Source organism: Misgurnus anguillicaudatus, unplaced genomic scaffold, assembly GCF_027580225.2.
Source record: "Misgurnus anguillicaudatus unplaced genomic scaffold, ASM2758022v2 HiC_scaffold_29, whole genome shotgun sequence".
Taxonomy (NCBI): Eukaryota; Metazoa; Chordata; class Actinopteri; order Cypriniformes; family Cobitidae; genus Misgurnus; species Misgurnus anguillicaudatus.
In genome coordinates, this window is record NW_027395279.1 from 11,625,531 (window position 1) to 11,645,790 (window position 20,260).

The 20,260-nt window shown below is 34.3% G+C and overlaps 2 protein-coding genes across 3 annotated transcripts in view; both read right to left on the reverse strand.

Annotated features, from left to right (window-relative positions):
* The window catches only part of LOC141362787 (obscurin-like), a 537,091-nt gene that overhangs the window by 126,897 nt on the left and 389,934 nt on the right, over positions 1-20,260 (reverse strand). The window lies entirely within an intron of this gene.
* On the reverse strand, positions 8,571-13,168 carry LOC141362848 (uncharacterized). Its single transcript, XM_073865106.1, has 5 exons — positions 13,138-13,168; positions 11,037-11,327; positions 9,751-9,852; positions 8,665-8,934; positions 8,571-8,584 (listed from the first exon to the last, which is right to left on the reverse strand). The coding sequence occupies exons 1-5, from the start codon at positions 13,166-13,168 to the stop codon at positions 8,571-8,573; spliced, it is 708 nt and encodes a 235-aa protein (XP_073721207.1).

Genomic DNA, 20,260 nt, shown 5'->3' on the forward strand with positions numbered 1-20,260 from the left:
GTAGGACAGGTGGACAAGTTTTGGTTTTGGAGCTGGACCATAAAACAATAAAAAACACATTCTGTGTCTATTTTTGAGAGACGTGTTGTCTCTCTCCACAGGGGTCACGGATACACAGGAATCTGTATTTCACCCTCTCTCTCTTCTCCTTTAAGGTTTTGGTTACTGGAAATATACTAAACACATGTAACATTGGATATATCATATGTTGTGATGCTACAAAGGTTTCATCTTCATGTTTGGTGTTGTTTTAAAGGTCATGGTGCGATGGTTAAAAAGGTCTAATTTCTATAATGCTAAGAGAAAGTATATCAAAGTTTAAAACTTAAGACATAATCTGTACTCCTGTGATGGGTGTCAACTCATGAGGAGATCTAGATTACAGATGGTTAACAGTCCCATTTGGTGCTCCTTCAGGTCACGAGAACCGACCAACCAAATCCTGTTTTGAGATTTTATTATTCTTTGTCTCATTCTGTGTATATAAGGTGGCTTGGCAAGAGACTCTGGGAAGTATTCTTTAGCAAGAATCTTCCCCACACTTTGGGTGTGTGTATTCAGACATTATGGAAGTATTCTTTAACAAGAATCTTTTTAAACCATTTTGGGTATATTATATTCACGATGGAAGTACTCTGTAGCCAGAGTGTCTATTGCCAGGTATGACTTTGTAACTTTTGCAACTGTTGATCATTTTAATTAATTGGAATTGAATCAAATTCTGTATGATATTGTTTAATTTATGTTTAAAGCTGAAACCTGCCTGGTATAATAAATTGTTACATTTGATTCATCTGAATTCTTCATAAATTGTATTGATTTATTTTAATTCTTTCAGAAATTGTTATGACCAGTAGATTAGAAGGAGTCTGGTATTACCGCAAGATTATCCTGTCAGGATATTACACTGAGGTTTTGATGGTCGAATGGAGCATGGGGCACATTCATTAAAACTCTCAGATTTATGTTTATCACCTGCCTTAGCAAGTTGCATGAGCGCTAAACTAAAGTAACTATTTTTATGATCGGAGCAAGCATGGAGCGGCCAGACATAAAAATATTAGTTTACCCGGTAACCTCTGACTAAGATCAGACTGACAATTTTGTGTCCGTGAGATGTACGCAAACGGCCGGCGTATGCTCTGTGCGATACCGGGTCCCTAATGAACGAATAACTAAGACTATGGGAATTAATAAATAATCTAACATCTAAATTATGATCAACAGATAATTGGAATAAGGCACTAAATTCTTAATATATTAAATTGGAGTCAGATTATAATTTAAACACAGAGATCAAAGACATTAATTTAATCATGATATGGAATTATTCTTCTAAAAGCGCTGAGGAAGGAACGAACACGAGTCCCCATCACCCACTCCACTTGTATCTGTCGTTGGGCTTGTGGGTGGTACCTTACAACATTTATTAAAGAGTGCATGTCTTCTATTGTTGAAAACTGTAGAAATACATTCAAATTAAAAGATAAAGAAATAAAACCCACTTTTTTGACGCAACTCTTTTGACCTCATCACAGTCTATACAAGGACAAAAAGAATGGGGATCCAAATGCAAACTTTATAAAAGAGTAATCCACAACCATAAGTCCGAAAAACATGCCGAGGTCAAAAACACTCGTAAGCCATCAAAAAACAAATGCAAGGAAACAACAGAGGAAAACCACTGATGGGAACAGGAACTGGCTAGACTGCAGTATTAGCAATAATTAGAATATTTCAGATTTTTAGACCTCTTGATCACTGTTTAAACAAAGGTATTTATTCCCATAATGCTGCTTTCACTTTTCCATGACGTTTCAAAACACTAACATGAACACTTATTACATACATGGAGCTATGAAGTGAAAGATATACTGTATGTAAAATATAGACAAGCCTTATCAAAGTGAATGATGTCGTTCACACAGCCAAATAAATTTGACAGGTTTAAAGCAGTTGTGTCAATCACACATTCACTGGAAAAAAGAGATTCATTCAATTTACTAATTTTTTTTTAAGGTAAGTGGTTGCATCAATTTATTTAATCTACATTTAAACAAAAAAGATTAGTAAAGTAAAGTAAAAAAACTTTTGTTTAAATGTAGCTTAAATATACTGATTGCAACCACTTACCTTACATTTTTTAAAATTGAGTAAATGGAATTAATCTTTTTTTTCAGTTTTATTGCGATTCCCGTTTGAGACAGTTTCATGTATGTGTAATGGAGGCCAGCATACCAGACCAATCGGCGGTTCTAGTTACAAAAGTGATGACTTTTTGTAAAAAGGCAGCTTGTGATTACAGCTAATCAACAATCATTTTGATGTAAACTATGAAACGGTACATGAGTCATTGTATTTTTGTAATAAAGAAATTCATGAAAATGAGGCTTTTATGTAATACTGAATAAAAAAATGCCTACCACTAACAAAACACTCACAACTGGTAAATTGGGCTTAAACAGAAAGCTCTGAGTGATACTTAATGAAGAGCCATTTAGGAGCCAGCTCTTCTAACAAAGCCGAGCCAAAAGACCCCAATTTTTGAAAAGAGAAAAAGATTATCTGTCTCGGATTGCTTGATGGTGAGTAAATCATGGGATACTTTTAATATTTGGCTGGAGTATCTCTTCAACATATTTACAGTCATGTTATCTTTAAACTTTTCAGATCAAGACATAATGATAATAATCCATCCAGACATTTCAGTACATGAGCTGAGAACAAATGAAGAGTTTCGTTGCAAAATGAGATAAATACATTTTTTAACATTTTTGTCAAAACATGTTTATTATTATGTTATGATGTTATTATTTTGTTTTATGGTGCTACTTAGCTGTATTTTTAAAGTTATTAAGGCTTAAATCAAAACAAACCAACTGCAGTTGCATTGAAATTAATTGGAATGCACAACCAAAAAACGAGATTTCTGAACAATTAAAAAAACGGTGGTTATCTCGTTTTGCAACGAAACTCTTCAAATGTTATGACTGTAACTAACTAACTATTGTATGAATATCACCTGTTAAACAATTAAACATCAAGTTAACATATAAAAAGATTATAAAAAGATAACTTTCTCATAACTTTCATATTTCCATTCACTTTACAGTCTGTCTGAAATCATTACACTGCTGATAATGACACAAAAAACTGTTGCTATTAGAGAATCAAATATTTGCAAGATTTGACTCTGAAGCACATGACGGTTTGTATTAATAAAATTAAGCGTTCGTTAATGTATTGCCGTCTTTTCTCCTCTTTCTCGTGTTTTAAGTCACATCAACAGATCCAGAAACAACATCTGAAAAAGTTAATGCAAATAACTAAAATGAGTTTAAATCATTCAATAGTTCATTTTATTTTTAGACACAGATGCTATTTTCAATTTTAGGTATTATTTTAGTTGATCTCACCTTTATCTCCTCTCTGATTCACTTACATTGTCTACAATAAAGAATAAAGAAATGATTAAGAGTTTTATCCTCTCAGTATTTATTAGTTTTACTCTTCTTATTGTTATTTGCTTTTAAGTTTATTTTTCTTGAAGCTGACCCTCTGACTAGGCATTACTCTAAGTCACTGCTGAATGAAAATCATTTGACCCTTAAGAAACCATGTACTTTTATAATTTAAACATTATTAAATTACATCACTTTGTTACCTGAGTTTTTGTCTTTATTATCTGTTGCACCAATGGAGTCATATATATCAGCATGTACTGTAGTGAAGGAATACAATAATAAAAAGTTTCAATAGATCATCTATAAAAGCTTAATATCTTATAAAGAAAGTCTTCATAAGATTGTTTAACATGTTTATATTTAATGTAAAATAAAGTTAAATAGTTCATATGCCTATAACTACATGTGATCATAATGAATAAAGACTGACCAAACTGCAGTGGAGTGTAAACATCTTCACTTTTTTTCACATCTGATGTCAGGCTGATGTTCTGCTGTGGACTGACAGCTGAGGGAGACTGAGAGACTTTACCTACAGTAGTCAACACAGTTGTGCTTTAGGAATATTTACTTTTAAATTTGACTAAAAAAAAGATGAAACATCCAACTAAAGTTTGATTTAAGAGCATAATCTTTGACAACAGGATTCTTTATTTACAGTACAAGAGACAGAACATTTTGCTTAATACTATGCTGTATTAAAGGTGAAGTATTTAAATTGTGCCTGTATGTAAATATAGTAACACCAAACAGGATCAAGAATAGTGATTGTTTTAAACCGGTCTTCCAAAACACTTTAACATGACACTGCCATCTGCCAATGTCTTACAAACAAAGTGGATGCTGCACATTGGTGGTGGTTAAGAAAAACCTCTGTTTCTGTAAAGTGGTGCAGAAAATGTAAATATAAAAGGAACTAATTATTAGTATTATTATTATTATTATTAAAAACGGCAATTTATATTATAGAATATTTCATGGTTTTGTACACAATACTGGTTTAGAAGCATTTCCTGTTCCTGTTCATTCTTTTTTGTTTGTTTTTAATTTCACATATCTAAATCTTAAAGGTGTACATTTAACATTTTGATTTATTTCTAAATGTTCTGTTTGGTTGTATTTTGTTGTAATGTTGGCATAGTGGTGAAAAAACTAAAACAGGAAGTGCTTCTTAGAGCGCCTGACTTAATCTCATTTAAAGGTGGTTCAGGTTGAACTGGTTACAAAAACACCACAATGTGTTTACACAAAAGTATATTAAACTATGATAGGATACATCACAAACATTACACACTTCACCTTCAAGGTTTGGACATGCTGTGTGAATGTATCATTGATGTTTTATAGATTTCTATGAGGGCAGAATATTCGAACCTTTTTTGTTTTTGAACCACCACAGCAAAACCAAGAAAATGATCAACAACAAGACGCTCAGTCCGACAACCACTCCAACTATCAGACCAGAAGATCCTGAGAATGAAGCAGCAGAGATTCTTACACAACCAGAACATTAGCAGACTGGACTAATGCAGTATATTATCTATTATACTCAATATTGCTGTGCTATATTGTCATATATAAATATATTCATGACTGAATAAAGGTGGCGGCCACTTTGCCTTTAAAGTGTCAAACAACACCACATACAGCAATGACTAAATTCAGAATACAGTGTAAAACAATGTGTCTTATCTTAATGTGTAATTATATCAGTAATTTAGAAAAAAATATTGTTGTCACTGCCCATTTTAAGGGACAAAATGCTTAATTTTTTGGAAATAACAGACATGGCATGAACAGTTCACAGATATATAAATATGAAAATAATTGCTTTCAGTAACCTGCACAACAGCTAAACATTACAGTTTTTCTCAGTTGCTAAAACACTAAAACCCATTGGCTGAACAAAGTTCTCAGTTGCCTGAACTCATTTATCTAATTGTGCAGTCTGTTGTCAATACCTTAAACCATTTCACATCATAAAACACAATTTGCAGATCTTACTTAGACTTTTTAGCAAAACTCCAAACACATACTCATTCTCAAAACACAATCTGCACTCAAATGCACATGTCATGCATATTGCTAAACACAAACAGCAACAATCAAATACAAATGTCATCACACATGTCATTGATTAAACACAACCACTCAAAATGGATTTAACCTGTTTCAAATGATGTGACACAACCAATATAAGCCAGTTCACTGTTGTATACAGAAGTACAGTGCATTTTAGGCTGTATTCTGTACAATGAACAAATTGTATGAACCTGAACTTTCCTTTTGTTACAGTTTTTTACGATTGCTATGACACTTTTTTCAATACTTTTAAAAAATTTTCTAAACTCTTAACGCACCAACACACCTAAAACACACAACTGGCAAAACAGTTAATTTTATCCTCAAAATCACACATTGTAAAGTAAACTCTCACACTGTTTACAAAAACACTGTAAACATGTTTCAGAATCAACTATTATACCAGATCACCAACACATGTTCTCTTCCAACAAAAACATTTAGTCAATCATAACACAATGTCATGAAAAACACAAACATAAGGTGGAAAAACAAAAACTGCATAAGTTTATGTGTGAATCTGTCCTTATAGACTGTAGTAGATTATAGACTATCGATTATAGATTATAGTTTTTTTGAAAACTTTTTTATATTTTTGTTTAGTTGGGTTTAGTAAATGCATGTATTATGATTGTTTTGCTGCAGCAATTCAAGACAAAAATGAATCATCCATCTTAGAGTATGTTTTATAAAAAAAAGTAGACATAATTGCTGCAGTAAAGAACTTACAGTAGGCTATTTACGACATTACTGCAAGATATTCAATATTACTTCCATTTACAGTAAAAAAGTAAAAATAAACAAATACAAACAGAAAAGGCCACTGAAGAATAAAGCAAAAAAGAAAAGCTCATCATCTAATCTATTGCGTTTCTATTTGGCCACATGTTCTCATTCACATTACACCTGATTTTTCTCTGGCAAGGCATCTTGTGAAGAACCTTTTGCCATGTCTCTGACAGTGTTCAGGTGTGATGTCTGGGAATGCACCATCTATTGCATCCAGGTGGGACTGGAGGAAAATCTTCCCTTTGACCTGGTGGTCTTCAGTTGACTTGTGCAGCCATATATCTTATTTTTTGTGTTGCTCATATTGTTCCTTTTCCACACAAGATCGACCTAAAGAGGCCTTCCTTTACACTATTGTATACCATATAGTCATGCAATTGAAAGAACCTGAGTGTGTTTCCTAGGTGGGAATCAGCTGTGATTTATATATTTGCATTGGTACAATAAATTGTTTTTCAATCCCAATGGAATAAAATACAGGGGATATATTTATGTTTCAATTCATCATATAAACAGCTGTTTACTTTGACTATAAGTGAGGTTTAGCACATGATGTTATCTGTTTTGACATGCTGTGTTAAAGCATTTGTAAATTTGACATTAAAAATCTACTGTTTTGGTCTTGTTTGAGCTTGTCTGTAAAAGAAGTTAAAGCATTTTAAATTTGTGTTAATTGTATGCATTTTGTGTTAAAGCAACAAGAAATGTGTTAATAGTATAGCTTACATAGGTGGATGTAGTGCTAACTGTGTTAAGAGTTTTGAAAACTTGTTAAAAGTATTGAAAAATCTGTCATAGCAATCGTAAAAAACTGTAACAGTACTGACTGTACTGTTTTACAGTATTACAGAAACAAAGGACAAGTTTGTGATATGCAGGGTACAGTACTGTAAACTAGGGGTGAAAAGTCTGAGTTCATCTCTCAAAAGTAAATTTTTACATTAGTGAACATCAAATGGCCGTCTGTGTGTCATTGTTCATGAACAAGACAGTCAAAATGTTGCCATGTTGTCAATATACCAAGTATACACAATTATATGTGTCAGTATTTTTTATGTAAACTGTGGATGAATTTACATGTTCACCTTTTTTTCTGTAAACAAATAACACAAATTGTGATTTTGAAAAAAAATACAGTGAAAATAAAAATTTTCAAAAAATGACTCCAAATTTCAGGATTCACTTGACAGGAATTTATCAATTCAATTCACATTTACAAAAAAACAACAACATAGAAAACATGTTTCATGCTTACTGTACAGTAACAGATTATGACACATATGGTCAACAATTTCATGCTGTGCACGATTAACTAATTCCTAAATGTTTTGAGGTGTAAGACCATTCAACAGAAACCAGTATAATGTATTTTGATTAAAAAAATTAAATTGAAAATGCAAACAGCAGACATTTGTACATAATCATCTGCTTGATTGTATCAAAGCATTTGCAATTTGTCCAAAACAATGAGATTTACACTGTAAATATGTAAACATTGACTCCCTGAGAACTATATGTTTTGAACCATGTGTTTTCTATTTTTTGGTGTAGTGTTTACTCACTGTTTGATAGTGTATATAATTTTGATCACTTTGTTTATGAATTGAGAGCAGTGTTTGATTTTGAACACAGGTAAAACTGTTTTGAGAGCAGTGTTTGATTTTACACACAGGTAAAACTGTTTTGAGAGCAGTGTTTGATTTTACACACAGGTAAAACTGTTTTGAGAGCAGTGTTTGATTTTACACACAGGTAAAACTGTTTTGAGAGCAGTGTTTAATTTTGCACACAGGTAAAACTGTTTTGGGGCGAAAGTTTCATTTTGCAAGAGAAGTCAGAGGTTTTGCAAATAGTGCTTGAAGATGAGGTTTTGTGTTTAATGTTTTCAGAAAAAGGAGCAAGGTTTCAGAAATTGTGTTTTAGCAATTGAGAAAAACTGTAAAAAAAAAAAATTCAACAAAACGTTCAGTTCCCCTCGTGCTCATTACCAGGAACAAAACTGATACACTGATATTTTGTCTCTCATTCAGGCCTGTAATTTATCTTTTATAATTAAACACGCCAACGCATTTCTGTTTGTACTGGAAAAGTTAATAAATAGATTCGAAATATTCAAAACAATTCCACATTATTTGTCTTAAAATATCTGCAGTTTTTATATGCTTTTTATTTCATAATTAAAATGTATTGTGTATTTAATGTGTTTGTGACCTGGTCTCTCTATGGCCTGGTAAACTACAGGTTAAAACCTAAAAAAATCAAATTAGTCATTGTGAGGTGAATATGACTTTATATTGTGGATGAAGATGAAAACATTTAAAAGACTCACCTGATACTGTAAGTGTAACTGCATTACTGATGTCTGAGTATCGTGATCCATTGATCTCTGTTCCTCTACAGGTGTATTTACCTGCGTGAGACTCATTAAAAGATCTGATTGTGTAATACGGTTCATACTGCTGAATGTCTGAATCATCTTTATACCAGCTGTACTGCCAGCTGCAGACTCCTCCTCCATTGATGACACATATGAGATGGACAGTTTCTCCTCTGTATACATGATCATCAGGCCAAACAAACACTTGAGGTGTTGGTCTTTCTGTACAATGACAAACAATTCACACATATAAAATGCTTATTTGATTGCAAAACATACATGCTGTATCACATTACAGGTTTTAACCTCTGTAATTGCAATTACCACTTGTTCAGTGTTTTAGGAAATTATGGGGCGGTTTCCCGGACCAGGATTAGCTTAATCCAGGACTAGGCCTCAGTATAATTAGGAAATATAACTAGTTTTAACAAACATGCCTTACTAAAAACATTACCTGTGTGCATTTTGAGGTAAAACAAAGGGCCCTGATGTATTTTAAGATATGTCAGTGCAAGTTGTTTTCAGTTTAGAGAGCTCTTAAAAGTGTTTAAGTCTAGGACTAGTCTAATCCCTGTCCGGGAAACTGCCCCTAAGAGTTTAGTTCCAAAACGCATTAAATCCATTTTGACTAATTTGGGTAAAAATGTGATCTTTACAAAGAAAGTGACAAGATGAAAACCACTATTTTCTGTTACAAACTTTCACATAGCATCTTTAGGTTATAATAACATAAAAAAATTACCATTAAAATCTATTTATTATAAAAACTAATTTAAAATTGCAATTGCAAAATGCAATAATTCTATTGAATCAATATATAAATGTTCATTCATCTTAGAGTCATAAATATCAGTAGAGTCATAAATATCAGCATGTACTGTAGTGAAGGAATACAATAATGGAACGTTTCAACAGATCATCTATAAAAGCTTAATATCTTATGAAAAAAGTATTTATAGTAATATTGTTTAACATGTTTATATTTAATATAAAGTTAAATAGTTCATATGCATGTGATCGTAATGAATAAAGACTGACCAAACTGCAGAGGAGTGTTAACATCTTCACTTTGTATCTGATCTGATGTCTGACTGATGTTCTGCTGTGGACTGACAGCTGAGGGAGACCGAGAAACTTTACCTACAGAAGTCAACACAGTCATGCTTTAGGAAACCAAACAAACAAAGATAAAACATTAAACTGACGTTTAATTTAAGAGCATCATCTTTGACAACAGAATTCTTTATTTACAATACAAGAGACTGAATTTTTTGCCTAATACTATGCTGTATTAAAGGTGAAGTATGTAAATTGCCAGTCATCACTTGACTCTTGTAGTATACAAGTTCCCTACTCCTCTTGTGTGTGTGCAGATACTGACGCTGACGTTTACTCGCTCGATGTTTAGTACAAAACAAACGTGCTAAATGCTATCAAACCTTTTATTACCTCCCATTACCTCACAAACATGATTAAATATACTAATGTCATTATTTTACAAGGACATTTGCCATGTAATTTAAATACATTCAAATACATAATATGATAATTTTATGTGGAAATTTGGCACATAATTAAAATATGTTTAACTGATGAGAAATGTCTTAAGAGGGATGACGAGGCTAACAGGTGAGGGTGACAAAACAAACAATAAACAGGGAAACAACATGGCACACAAAAACAAACAATGGCCATGTGTTCCCTGCGGAAAAAAAACTGCATCAAACCAGCATGGACCAGCATGGGAATTATGCTGGTCTATGCTGGTTTAGCTGGTGGTCACCAGCATACCAGCACCAAAACACAACATTATGCTGGTATGACCAGCATGGGATGCTGGTGCTAATGCTGGTTTAGCTGGTGCTAATGCTGGTTTGGTGCTAGTTTAGCTGGTGCTAATGCTGGTGCTGATGCTGGTTTGATGCTGGTTTAGCTGGTGTTCACTAGCAAACCAGCACCAAAACACAACATATGCTGGTCTTGCTGGTATGCTGTTTTTTCAGCAGGGTTTCCAACACAGAACACGAGGACTGCCACAATCCTCTCACACTAAACTAAAAAACAGCTATTAAGAAGACAGGATTATGACACATAACACTGTTTTGTTTTACACTGCACACCTTTGGCACTGAAATGTGGGGTTAATTTTGGATTACTTAAAATGATGTGACAACCCCCTATTAAACAACAAGTGTAAAACAGTCCTCTTCCTGGGGTTAACAGCAACAGGGGATAAAGCAAGCTTAAATGTATCTCTGATATTTAACACAAGATGCTTCTTTCATTATTTTTCTATATTACAACAACATTAATACTGAACTTACCTTTAACAGTGAGATGAACAGATGAGCTTGATAGTGAAGTCTTTGGTCGTCGGTGTATCTCTGCACTACAGCTAAACTCATCCTGATCAGATTCAGTAACTCTACTAATATTGAGAGAGTCTCTGTTTACAGTGTAATTCTTAAAGTTTAACACTGCAGTTGTGTTTTTATACCACTGATATGTCCAGTTTAATGATCTGTACTGATCCTCTATCACACACTTCAGAGTGACTGTCTCTCCAGTGAACACAGATCTGTCTGGTGTTACTCTCACTGTAGCTCTGGGTAAAGCTGAGGAAAGAAGAAAATTTAAATATAAATCTCCTAACAGATTTGTTGCATTAAATCAGAAAGCTAAATGTTCATAAAACGATGCCATTTGTTGTTGACATTTCTGAAGGATATTATAGAAAAAGTTTTACTTAAATTTTTTTTTTCAGAAGTCAATGAACAAATATTCCAGCACACTCGCATAGTCATTAACAGGTGCGTAGGACCATAAATGTAAAATACAGTAAACCTGTCACTAGCTGCGTTTACATGGACAATTGTAATCGGTTTAAATGTTCAAAAGGAATAAAAATGCTGCATGTAAACACCACAATCAGAAGAAAAAGGGCCAAACCGATAAAAAATCTAAACGTTCGACCTTTTCCATTATCACATCATAAAATGGTACAGATACATTGACAATATATGAAGAGTTTTGTTGCTAAACGAGATAACCACCGTTTTTTTAATTGTTCAAAAATCTCGTTTTTTGGTTGTGCATTCCAATTAATTTCAATGCTACTGCAGTTGGTTTGTTTTGATTTAAACCTTCATAACTTAAAAAATACAGCTAAGTAGCACCATAAAACAAAATAATAACATCATAACATAATAATAAACATGTTTTGACAAAAATGTTAAAAAATGGATTTATCGTGTTTTGCAACGAAACTCTTCATATTCAGAATTTTTATTATTGATTTGAATCCATTTTAAATGGATATGAAAATTTAAAATTTAATGTGGAATTGGACCCATTGTCACAGATCATTGCAACCCTTCATGCACTCACTACCGCTTGTGAGTGATATCTGCCTGCCCTTGACCCATTGCCTGATTACATTTGTGTATGCTTGCTGCCTGCCTTCTAAACTTGCCTGCCTTCTAACATATCCTCTGTCACTTATTGTTAATAATAAATAATACTGCATTTGATACAGCATCATGTATTTTTATTTTATTTTGAGTAATCTGTAACCAAGGACCTGTTTCAGTAAGAAGCTTCAACCAACTTTGAGTTTTCGGTTTCAGAACAGCTGAAATGAGCTAGTTTAGGTAACTCTGAGTTAAGTGCGCACACAGCCACTATGATTATAAATGAAAGCCATTATCAATGGAGCTCCGATAATACGATTCACCATGGCAACAGCATGTGACAAAGAGGTCTGAATACTTTTCATTACTAAAACTGACAAGTGTACAGCAACTACGAGCATGTATTGTAAAGAAAAGAGTTTGCTACCCGAGTGCGTATATACATTTAATTTTTCATTAGTGTTAAAATATCAGATGTAAATAAACTGAGCACCATAAGTTATTGAACCTTATATTGATTTTCATGCAGATGCAATACCATGGATAAAAGAACATGACAGCAGTTAAATTAAATAAGACTTTGGCATAAAAGGCTACGGACTTTACAAATGTTTGTCATTATTAAAACCGAAATATGCTAAGCCGGTTTTCGAACTGAGGTTGCCGAAAGTACATCGAGTACATCATCTACAGGATCCTTTATAAAAGGACATTTTAGTCACTTAGACGGTCTCTGCATAAGTAGCTATATCAAAGTGGCTTTTCAATTATATATATATATAAAGTAGTAATAAAATTACTTGCTCTGGCAATTTGATTATAACTTAAAGACAGCTAAAAATGTTTAACAGTCTACATAATACAAATGTGCACAATGAATGAATGTACTGAATGGACTAATGAGATTAAACACCGCTACTCATTCAAAAAAAGGGAGGAGACTGCAAGAAACTACTAGTTACCCCAGAAACAGGCTGTATAAGTTACCTCTCCTTCTGAAACAGGCTTGACTTACCCCACTGTCTCTGGTTTAACCTACCTCCCATTTTGAAACGGAAAACTCATAGATTCCCTCACTTCAGGGTTAATAAACTCAGGGTTTGCACTTAACCAGCTTTCTGAAACGGGTTCCCGATCTTCATCTCCTTAAAATGGTTTTTCGTTTGATTATTTTGTATTTGAATTGGATATGTAAATTGGCTTCTGAATTACATTTTTCCTACCCGGTTAATAAATTAGTATGTTTGTATTCATTCTTATTTGCTCTGTATTATTGACTCTTCTAAGTTACTATAAAGTATTACGATATCCTTTGTCACCATAAATCTACGATGGGGGTTAATTCATGCTAATTAGGAACTGGTTCTTAACTTAGTTGTTGTGCAGTTGTATGGGCTATCACGGTGATAATCGTAATTATTAAGTGTGCTTGCGTAGTTGCCAAACAGGAAGTAGTTCATATCTCAGGAACTACTTCACATATCTAAACCAATTTTTTTTATTTGAACTTGGGACTCCAACGTGAAGATGCCCAAGATAAAAAACATTGCAGTAACATGTCTATATTATGTTATTTTCACCTTAAAATAGCCAGTGCTTTAAGTGGCCCAAAAGAAGTGCCGGTACTCTATTTTTCTTTTTTTTTGCTGACTGGACTTCTATATTGAAGGGGTTTTATATTCAGCAGTCAACAGACGAGCTTGTAAAAATAATAAATCCTTATATAAGTTTGTGGATTTGCTTGAGCTAAAAATAGCTATTGAACATACATAAAATGTGCAAAAGGTAGATATATAAGTAAAATTTTCAGCATGGTCAAATGCTAAAACTAGTTGTTCAGATAGAAAGAGCTTAAAAACAAAGACTTTAAAATGACACCAAGACCATGTCTATGGGTTCAAGAATAACAAAATACTGGCAATTTAAAACTAGAAAGTCATCACTTTATTTTTTCCCATTGTTTTCCATTTTGCGGGTGGTAAAACTACTGTGCGTGTCGTTCAAATTCATTGAAATTTCGTTGGGCAGTGTCCCAAACCAAAAAGGGCACCAAGGGGGGTGGTACTATTAGTTATATTACTAGCATCAACTTAGACAAGTGATTATAATGGGAAATATAATAACAAGAATTAAAGTGTGACAAAAAATATTCAATATGATTTACCTGCTGGCTTGATGGATCTTTGAATCCATGTTTGCAATGTTGAACTGCCTTTAGAAGCAGCCTCCCTTTCCGTTCTCTGTCTTTATTTTGTGAAGGCATTTGTGTTTTTTGTATTTTTGCCTACAAAGTGTGCCAACAACAGCAAATTTAGTGTTTATATTAACTTAGATCTGATCGGCAACATTAAATCCATTATACAAGCGATAAGAATGTGGATATTTTGTTGTTGTTTGCTTGCTAAGTTGTTAGCACTTTTACATTTTACAAATACATAAACAAACTTCCAAAGGAGTAATTCTGCGGTTTAACAGCTGATATAATGTAATAAATCTACCTGTTAATGCAACGAACTTCAGAAACTGTCGTCCAGGCAGAGAGTGCACACAGAGATGCTGCGGAGCGGGCGGGAAAACACGAAGTGGATTAGCGGAATCAGTGGATCTTTAGCGATCTTTAGGATCTTTTATAGATCACAACCTTTGCGTGCGAAATTACAGAGGATAAAATATGGGAGATTTAAGGGAAAATACTAATACAGGAGGACGGCGGGAACGAAGGGTAAAATACGTGACTTTCCCGGCCAAAACGGGATACTTGACGGGTATGCACACTACGTTGAGGCTGACTGACAGCAAAGGCGACGCACGCGCTTTTAACTTGTAAACTCAAGGGTGTATGGGTAATGTAGTCTCTGCTCTCGGTGGGACAAATTAGGAAGTGTACATTGTGAAGAGCGCTCTGAAAAGAGGCAGCGCAGCCAAATGATTAAAACCTCTGATTTAAACAGATGTGCAAATGAGCGTTCCGGTACGCTAAAAGTACGTTCTGGGCTCAGGGAGAGGTGGTGGTATGCTCAAGAGCTATTTTTAGAAGTGGCGGTACTGAGTACCGGCGCGTTCCGGCCCACTTAAAGCACTGAAAATAGCCAATTGAACCCTATGTAAATAATAAAAAATGCAATGCGCCTTCACCACTAGAGGGCAGCATTTACGTTCAAGCGTGCCTTCACACATGACTAGACAGAACCTGACTGTGTGATTATTGAAAAACTATATATATTGAGTATTATTTGATACTAAATCCGATGGAATATGAATATTTCTCATATACGCTTGTGCACAAAAGTGCAAATGGATGGATTCTGAACGCTTGAATCAATGCGAGCTCTCTGGAGAACGTGCAGTTTCGCAATAGAGGTAGGAATGATATGATTCAGACATCTAACGTTAAACCCTTTCTTTTATTTCAGTGATATATGGCATGACAAGTTTAATTCCCTTTTTCATCAATGTAATACATTGTAAACGTATTAGTTTGTAAAGACACGTAGGATCCACACGCGTCAGTATCGCGTCCTCGCTCGCGTAGCAGTGATCGTTTGGCGTCGGCTCTATGACAGCTGCATGGTTTAAATGATTTTGAATTGACGCAAAAATGTGTCACTTTACCTTAAATCATGCATGTGACGCCAAGTTTATTTAAACAGTCATGACTTTGAGAAATTTATGACACATTTAAAAACACAGTTTGCCAAAAGACTGCGTATATGCCATTTACATAATCTTCAGATAAGAAGATAAATCTATATATCTAAATCGTATGCTTAGCTACTGTTGAACGGGAACACGATCGATTGCATTATGCTGTCAATCACTGAGTGTGATATTTTCTTTTATCGTAAATTTCAGATAAATAGTTGTTACAAGCAGAGGCGTCGCCAGCCGATTTTGCCAAGGCTATAGCCCCGAATGTTTCGAGTCAAGCCCCGAATGTAATGACCTGGGCTCATTTCAGTCCGCTTTAGGAAAGAACTAGCGGCTTCCTGAAATTAATGTAATATAGATGCATTTCATTATTACAGGGCTCTACAGTGCGAGTGTTTCACTCGCATTTGCGCCTAAAAATAGTTATGTGCGAACTTGTAAAATAATTTAGGAGCACAGTGCGCAAGTGACGGGCTGTTCTCATTACACTGAACAACAGCGAAGCATTGATTTCACATGGAAAGCAATATTGATGCGCGTGCATCTGTTTCATATAGCATGAGATGCAGAGCACGAGTCACCCCTTCACGTGTATTCGCGCTTTGGTCCACCCGCGTCAAGATGCGAAGACTGACAGTGGTGAGTTAAGAGACCACGGACTCTATGGCTGTTATAACGTTATTTATTGTATTTCCAGCTTACAACACCACCTTTTCCGACAGTTATTGTCTGATATGTCGGCTCAATGATCACTTGCTTATCCACAATGACATAAGATGTCTTAATAAAGGAAACGCATTGAAACGATTTTTGTGAACTAGAAAAAAGATCCTGGCATTTCTCCGAAGTTCAAAGCAGACAAAGGCTCAAATATTATGCGAGTCATCATTCTCACACAAGAATGCAATTTAAACAAGTAACAGTTAATCGCCCATCACTCACAGCCCAGCACCTGCACCACTGTATGCGTCTCGCGCTGACAAACATACACCTGATTTTACTGCTCTTGGGAAATCTAAAAGTATAATTTCTCTTATCAGAAGCTAGCCTAATGTTTGCCAGTTATTAAGATGGCGGTTGTAGTTTAAATAGAGGTAGTGAAATAATTAGCTTTGACAAAAAAAACAGCATAAAACAATGTTATGTTCCATATTATAAACTTTTGGTTATGTGTACTTAAGTGAGTAAATAAGTCTCAATGAGTGTGATATGGCTCTTATTTACCCCTTTAAATGTAGAATAAAGCTTACTCGGGTATCTTACAATGCACTTATGTTGTTATGCAGTTTTAAAATACAAAATACGAACATGTCTGGATGTAGATAAAGCCTACTTGGTCATATTACAATGCACAAGTTTTGTTGTATGCAATTTGAAAATACATATTTGTAGAAAAAGTATATTGTACAATGCACTGATTTTGTTGTTATGCAGTTTCAAAATACAACATGAGTATGTTTAAATGTATATGTAGTCATCATCACTGATATATCTCTGGCCCCTCATTTGAGATGCTGGCCCCTATGATAAACTAATTGAATTGCCCTGTTGTAGACGCTCAATACACAATCATATACATTAACAAAAAAATGAAATGATATTACGCTATCAGTGCTGCTGTCACTCTCTCCTATTGCTTATTTTAAAAATGAGCTTATGATCAATAAAATGCTGCTTTTGGTGACTCTGGCCTACATTAAATCTGCATATAGAGTGGGAATAGAATATCCTTATGAATTGAGCAGTTTAATCAACTTTTTTCACTGTGCTCCTATATTTCTTTGTGTGCTCCTAATTTTTTTCATTTAGGAGCACATGTACTCCTTGGGAAAAAAGGTTAGCGTAGAGCACTGTTATTATTGCCCTTTCATCATTAAATGTTCTGCAAATACTGTATGTGTACAGTAAGCTCAAGTTTAAAAAGTACAATTCCATAACCTACTTAAAGTGCTCTATTTTCATGTACTGATGTTACTTAATATAGCCTACTTTTTTGTTCTTTAGTACATTAATATGAAATATACTAAAATGTAATTTAAAAATGTATTTAGGTACCACTTGTAATAAATTTGAACCCACCTTTGTATGAAAGATTAGTACAAGTTTACTTTAACTGGTATACATTTTTGAAATGTGAGATAGTATGTTAAATGCATTTCTGTTCATATTCATGACATTTCAAAATAACACAGATAAGGACACCTATGTTTTTAAGATTATCTTAAGTACTAAAGAAGAATTTTTGGTATATTATGTACAAAACCAGTGTGTGAAAATATGGCACTTTAAAGGGATTGTTCATCCAAAAATTTAAATTTTTTAAATTACAATTCTAAAACATTTTAATAAGAAAACACTGAACATGTGCAGCATAGCCGTTATAATAAGGTTCTAGGCTAGCTAGAGCGGGTGATCTAGGCTAGTGATCCCTGTATTTAAATAAAATGGTCTGGGCTAAGCCCCGGATGTCCTTCAATGCTGGAAACACCCCTGGTTACAAGCCTGTATACATTTCTGTGTGTGTGTGTGTGTGTGTGTGAGAGTGTGTGTGTGTGCGTGTGTGTGTCTCATAAATGCTTTCACGTATTGAAACCAAACTTTGTACATGAACTTGGGACTCCAATGCGAGGATGCACAAGATAAAAAAACATTCTAAAATTTTACATTTCACAAATCACGTTAGTGACAGCACCAGAGCAAGCACACTTTTGCAGTTTCTCCGGAGTTCTAGTTTATATTATAATCAATATGTTAAATAGCCTACTCATATGATTTAACTATAGGCTGGAAGGAGCTAGACTGAACCTCTGATTATAGTTTAAGTTTTATATTTAATTGGCGATTTTAGCTACATGGGGACCTTTTAACAAGAGATCGCTGGATTGTCATTGTTAAATTGCTTTAGCTACAACCTCTAGTATGATCGAGTTTGTGTTTGGAACCCACACAACGACCGGTGTGGACCGATACAACATTGGTAATGAAATGAATGAATTATAAACAAGAGTTAAATAGAATGATCAAACATTTATCCAAATTCCACAAGAATAATTATTTGATTCATCATTACGACCAACATGATTATATCTTTTGGAGTTATGTAAAGCTACCTAAGTTGCCTAACGTTAAAACGTCATCTGTATGCACCAGAAAAGACGGAACGGGTGACGACCCTTCTGCCATGATGTTTGGTTTTGTCAGGATCCTGCCAGATCCTTGTTGGTATTTAGATCTAGTCAGGATGTCAGGGTTCTGACAGTACAATGTTCTATGTGGGAGATGCGTGGTTTTAGTATTGGTTAATTCTGACCACGCATTTCCCGGGTCTCGTCACTTTTTCCGCGAACCCTTACATGTAATGATTTTCAGGTGTATGTAATTTATTTTGTCCCTATATGTCCTTGTGTTTGTCGTCCAGTGCGGGTTCGTCAATGTTATTTTATCTCGTGTTCCTGTTTATGTTTAGTGTTTTTTTAAATGATAGTGTTTAGTGTAGTATTGTTTGATTTGTGTAAGCCTTGTTCTGTTTGCCTGGGTTTTGTTTAAATAAATTATTGTTTCTGTACCTGTCGTTAGAGTTGATTGTGTAGGTCACCAAATCCAACCTTATAATATTTATAATATAGTCTTGTTACATTAAACTATTTTGAAACATATCAACAACTCCTAGTAACTGTTAGCTTGAAAACATTTTTACAGGGGGTTTTACAGCAGGGTTTGTTACAGTAATACAGTGTTATTCAATGATAATGCAATGAACACAATGTAAATCAGAATAAAAACTGTAAATACAATATCAGCAGAAATTGACATTTATGATTTTTTTCCCCAATCGTATTGCCCTTTCTAAAATATCTACCCATATGTGTTGATGTATAATACAAGGATGTTAGATGAAGAATAATGGATGAGTAGATTTGTGTAAATCTATCTATTAGATGTACAAACAGTAACAACCTCTAGTATCAGTGGCAGCCGATGACTTCTTTTTCAAGGTTGCATAATGCAAAGCTCGTCACAACATGTATTTAGCCCGTCATGTGTGTAGTTTGTTATTTCATAATGTGTTTGGCGCATCATGTAAACCATGTGCATCATGCGTCTTGTCAAAATAAGTGCCTGCTGCACACGCGTCGAAAGGGTTTATGATAAAAGTGATGCTCGTGTTTGCCAGATACTCGCTAAATCTTATGTCAGACTTTACTGTTTAGTGATTGTGCAGCAGGCACTTATTTTCACAAAACTCATGATGCACATGGTTCACATGACACGCCAAACACATATTTTAAAATGACAAGCAACACACATGACAGTTCGATCACATATTTTGAATTTGCGCCCCTTGGAAGAGGAGTCACCAGCCCCCACTGTCTAGTATATAGATAGAATAGCATTGAATATATTTGTGTTTAAATATAAGATTTTAGCAAGTCTTACAACAAGCCCTCTGTCTATTACGATGAACCCCACTTGGGGTAAGTTATAACATT

Excerpts from the sequence above, each read along its gene's own strand:
- LOC141362848 (XM_073865106.1), bottom strand. The coding sequence starts at position 13,168 with ATGGGAGGTAGGTTAAACCAGAGACAGTGGG. Across the intron at positions 11,328-13,137 it reads GTTAAACCAGAGACAGTGGG|CTTTACCCAGAGCTACAGTG; the intron begins GTAAGTCAAGCC and ends TTCTTTCCTCAG. Across the intron at positions 8,935-9,750 it reads TAACACTCCTCTGCAGTTTG|AAAGACCAACACCTCAAGTG; the intron begins GTCAGTCTTTAT and ends GTCATTGTACAG.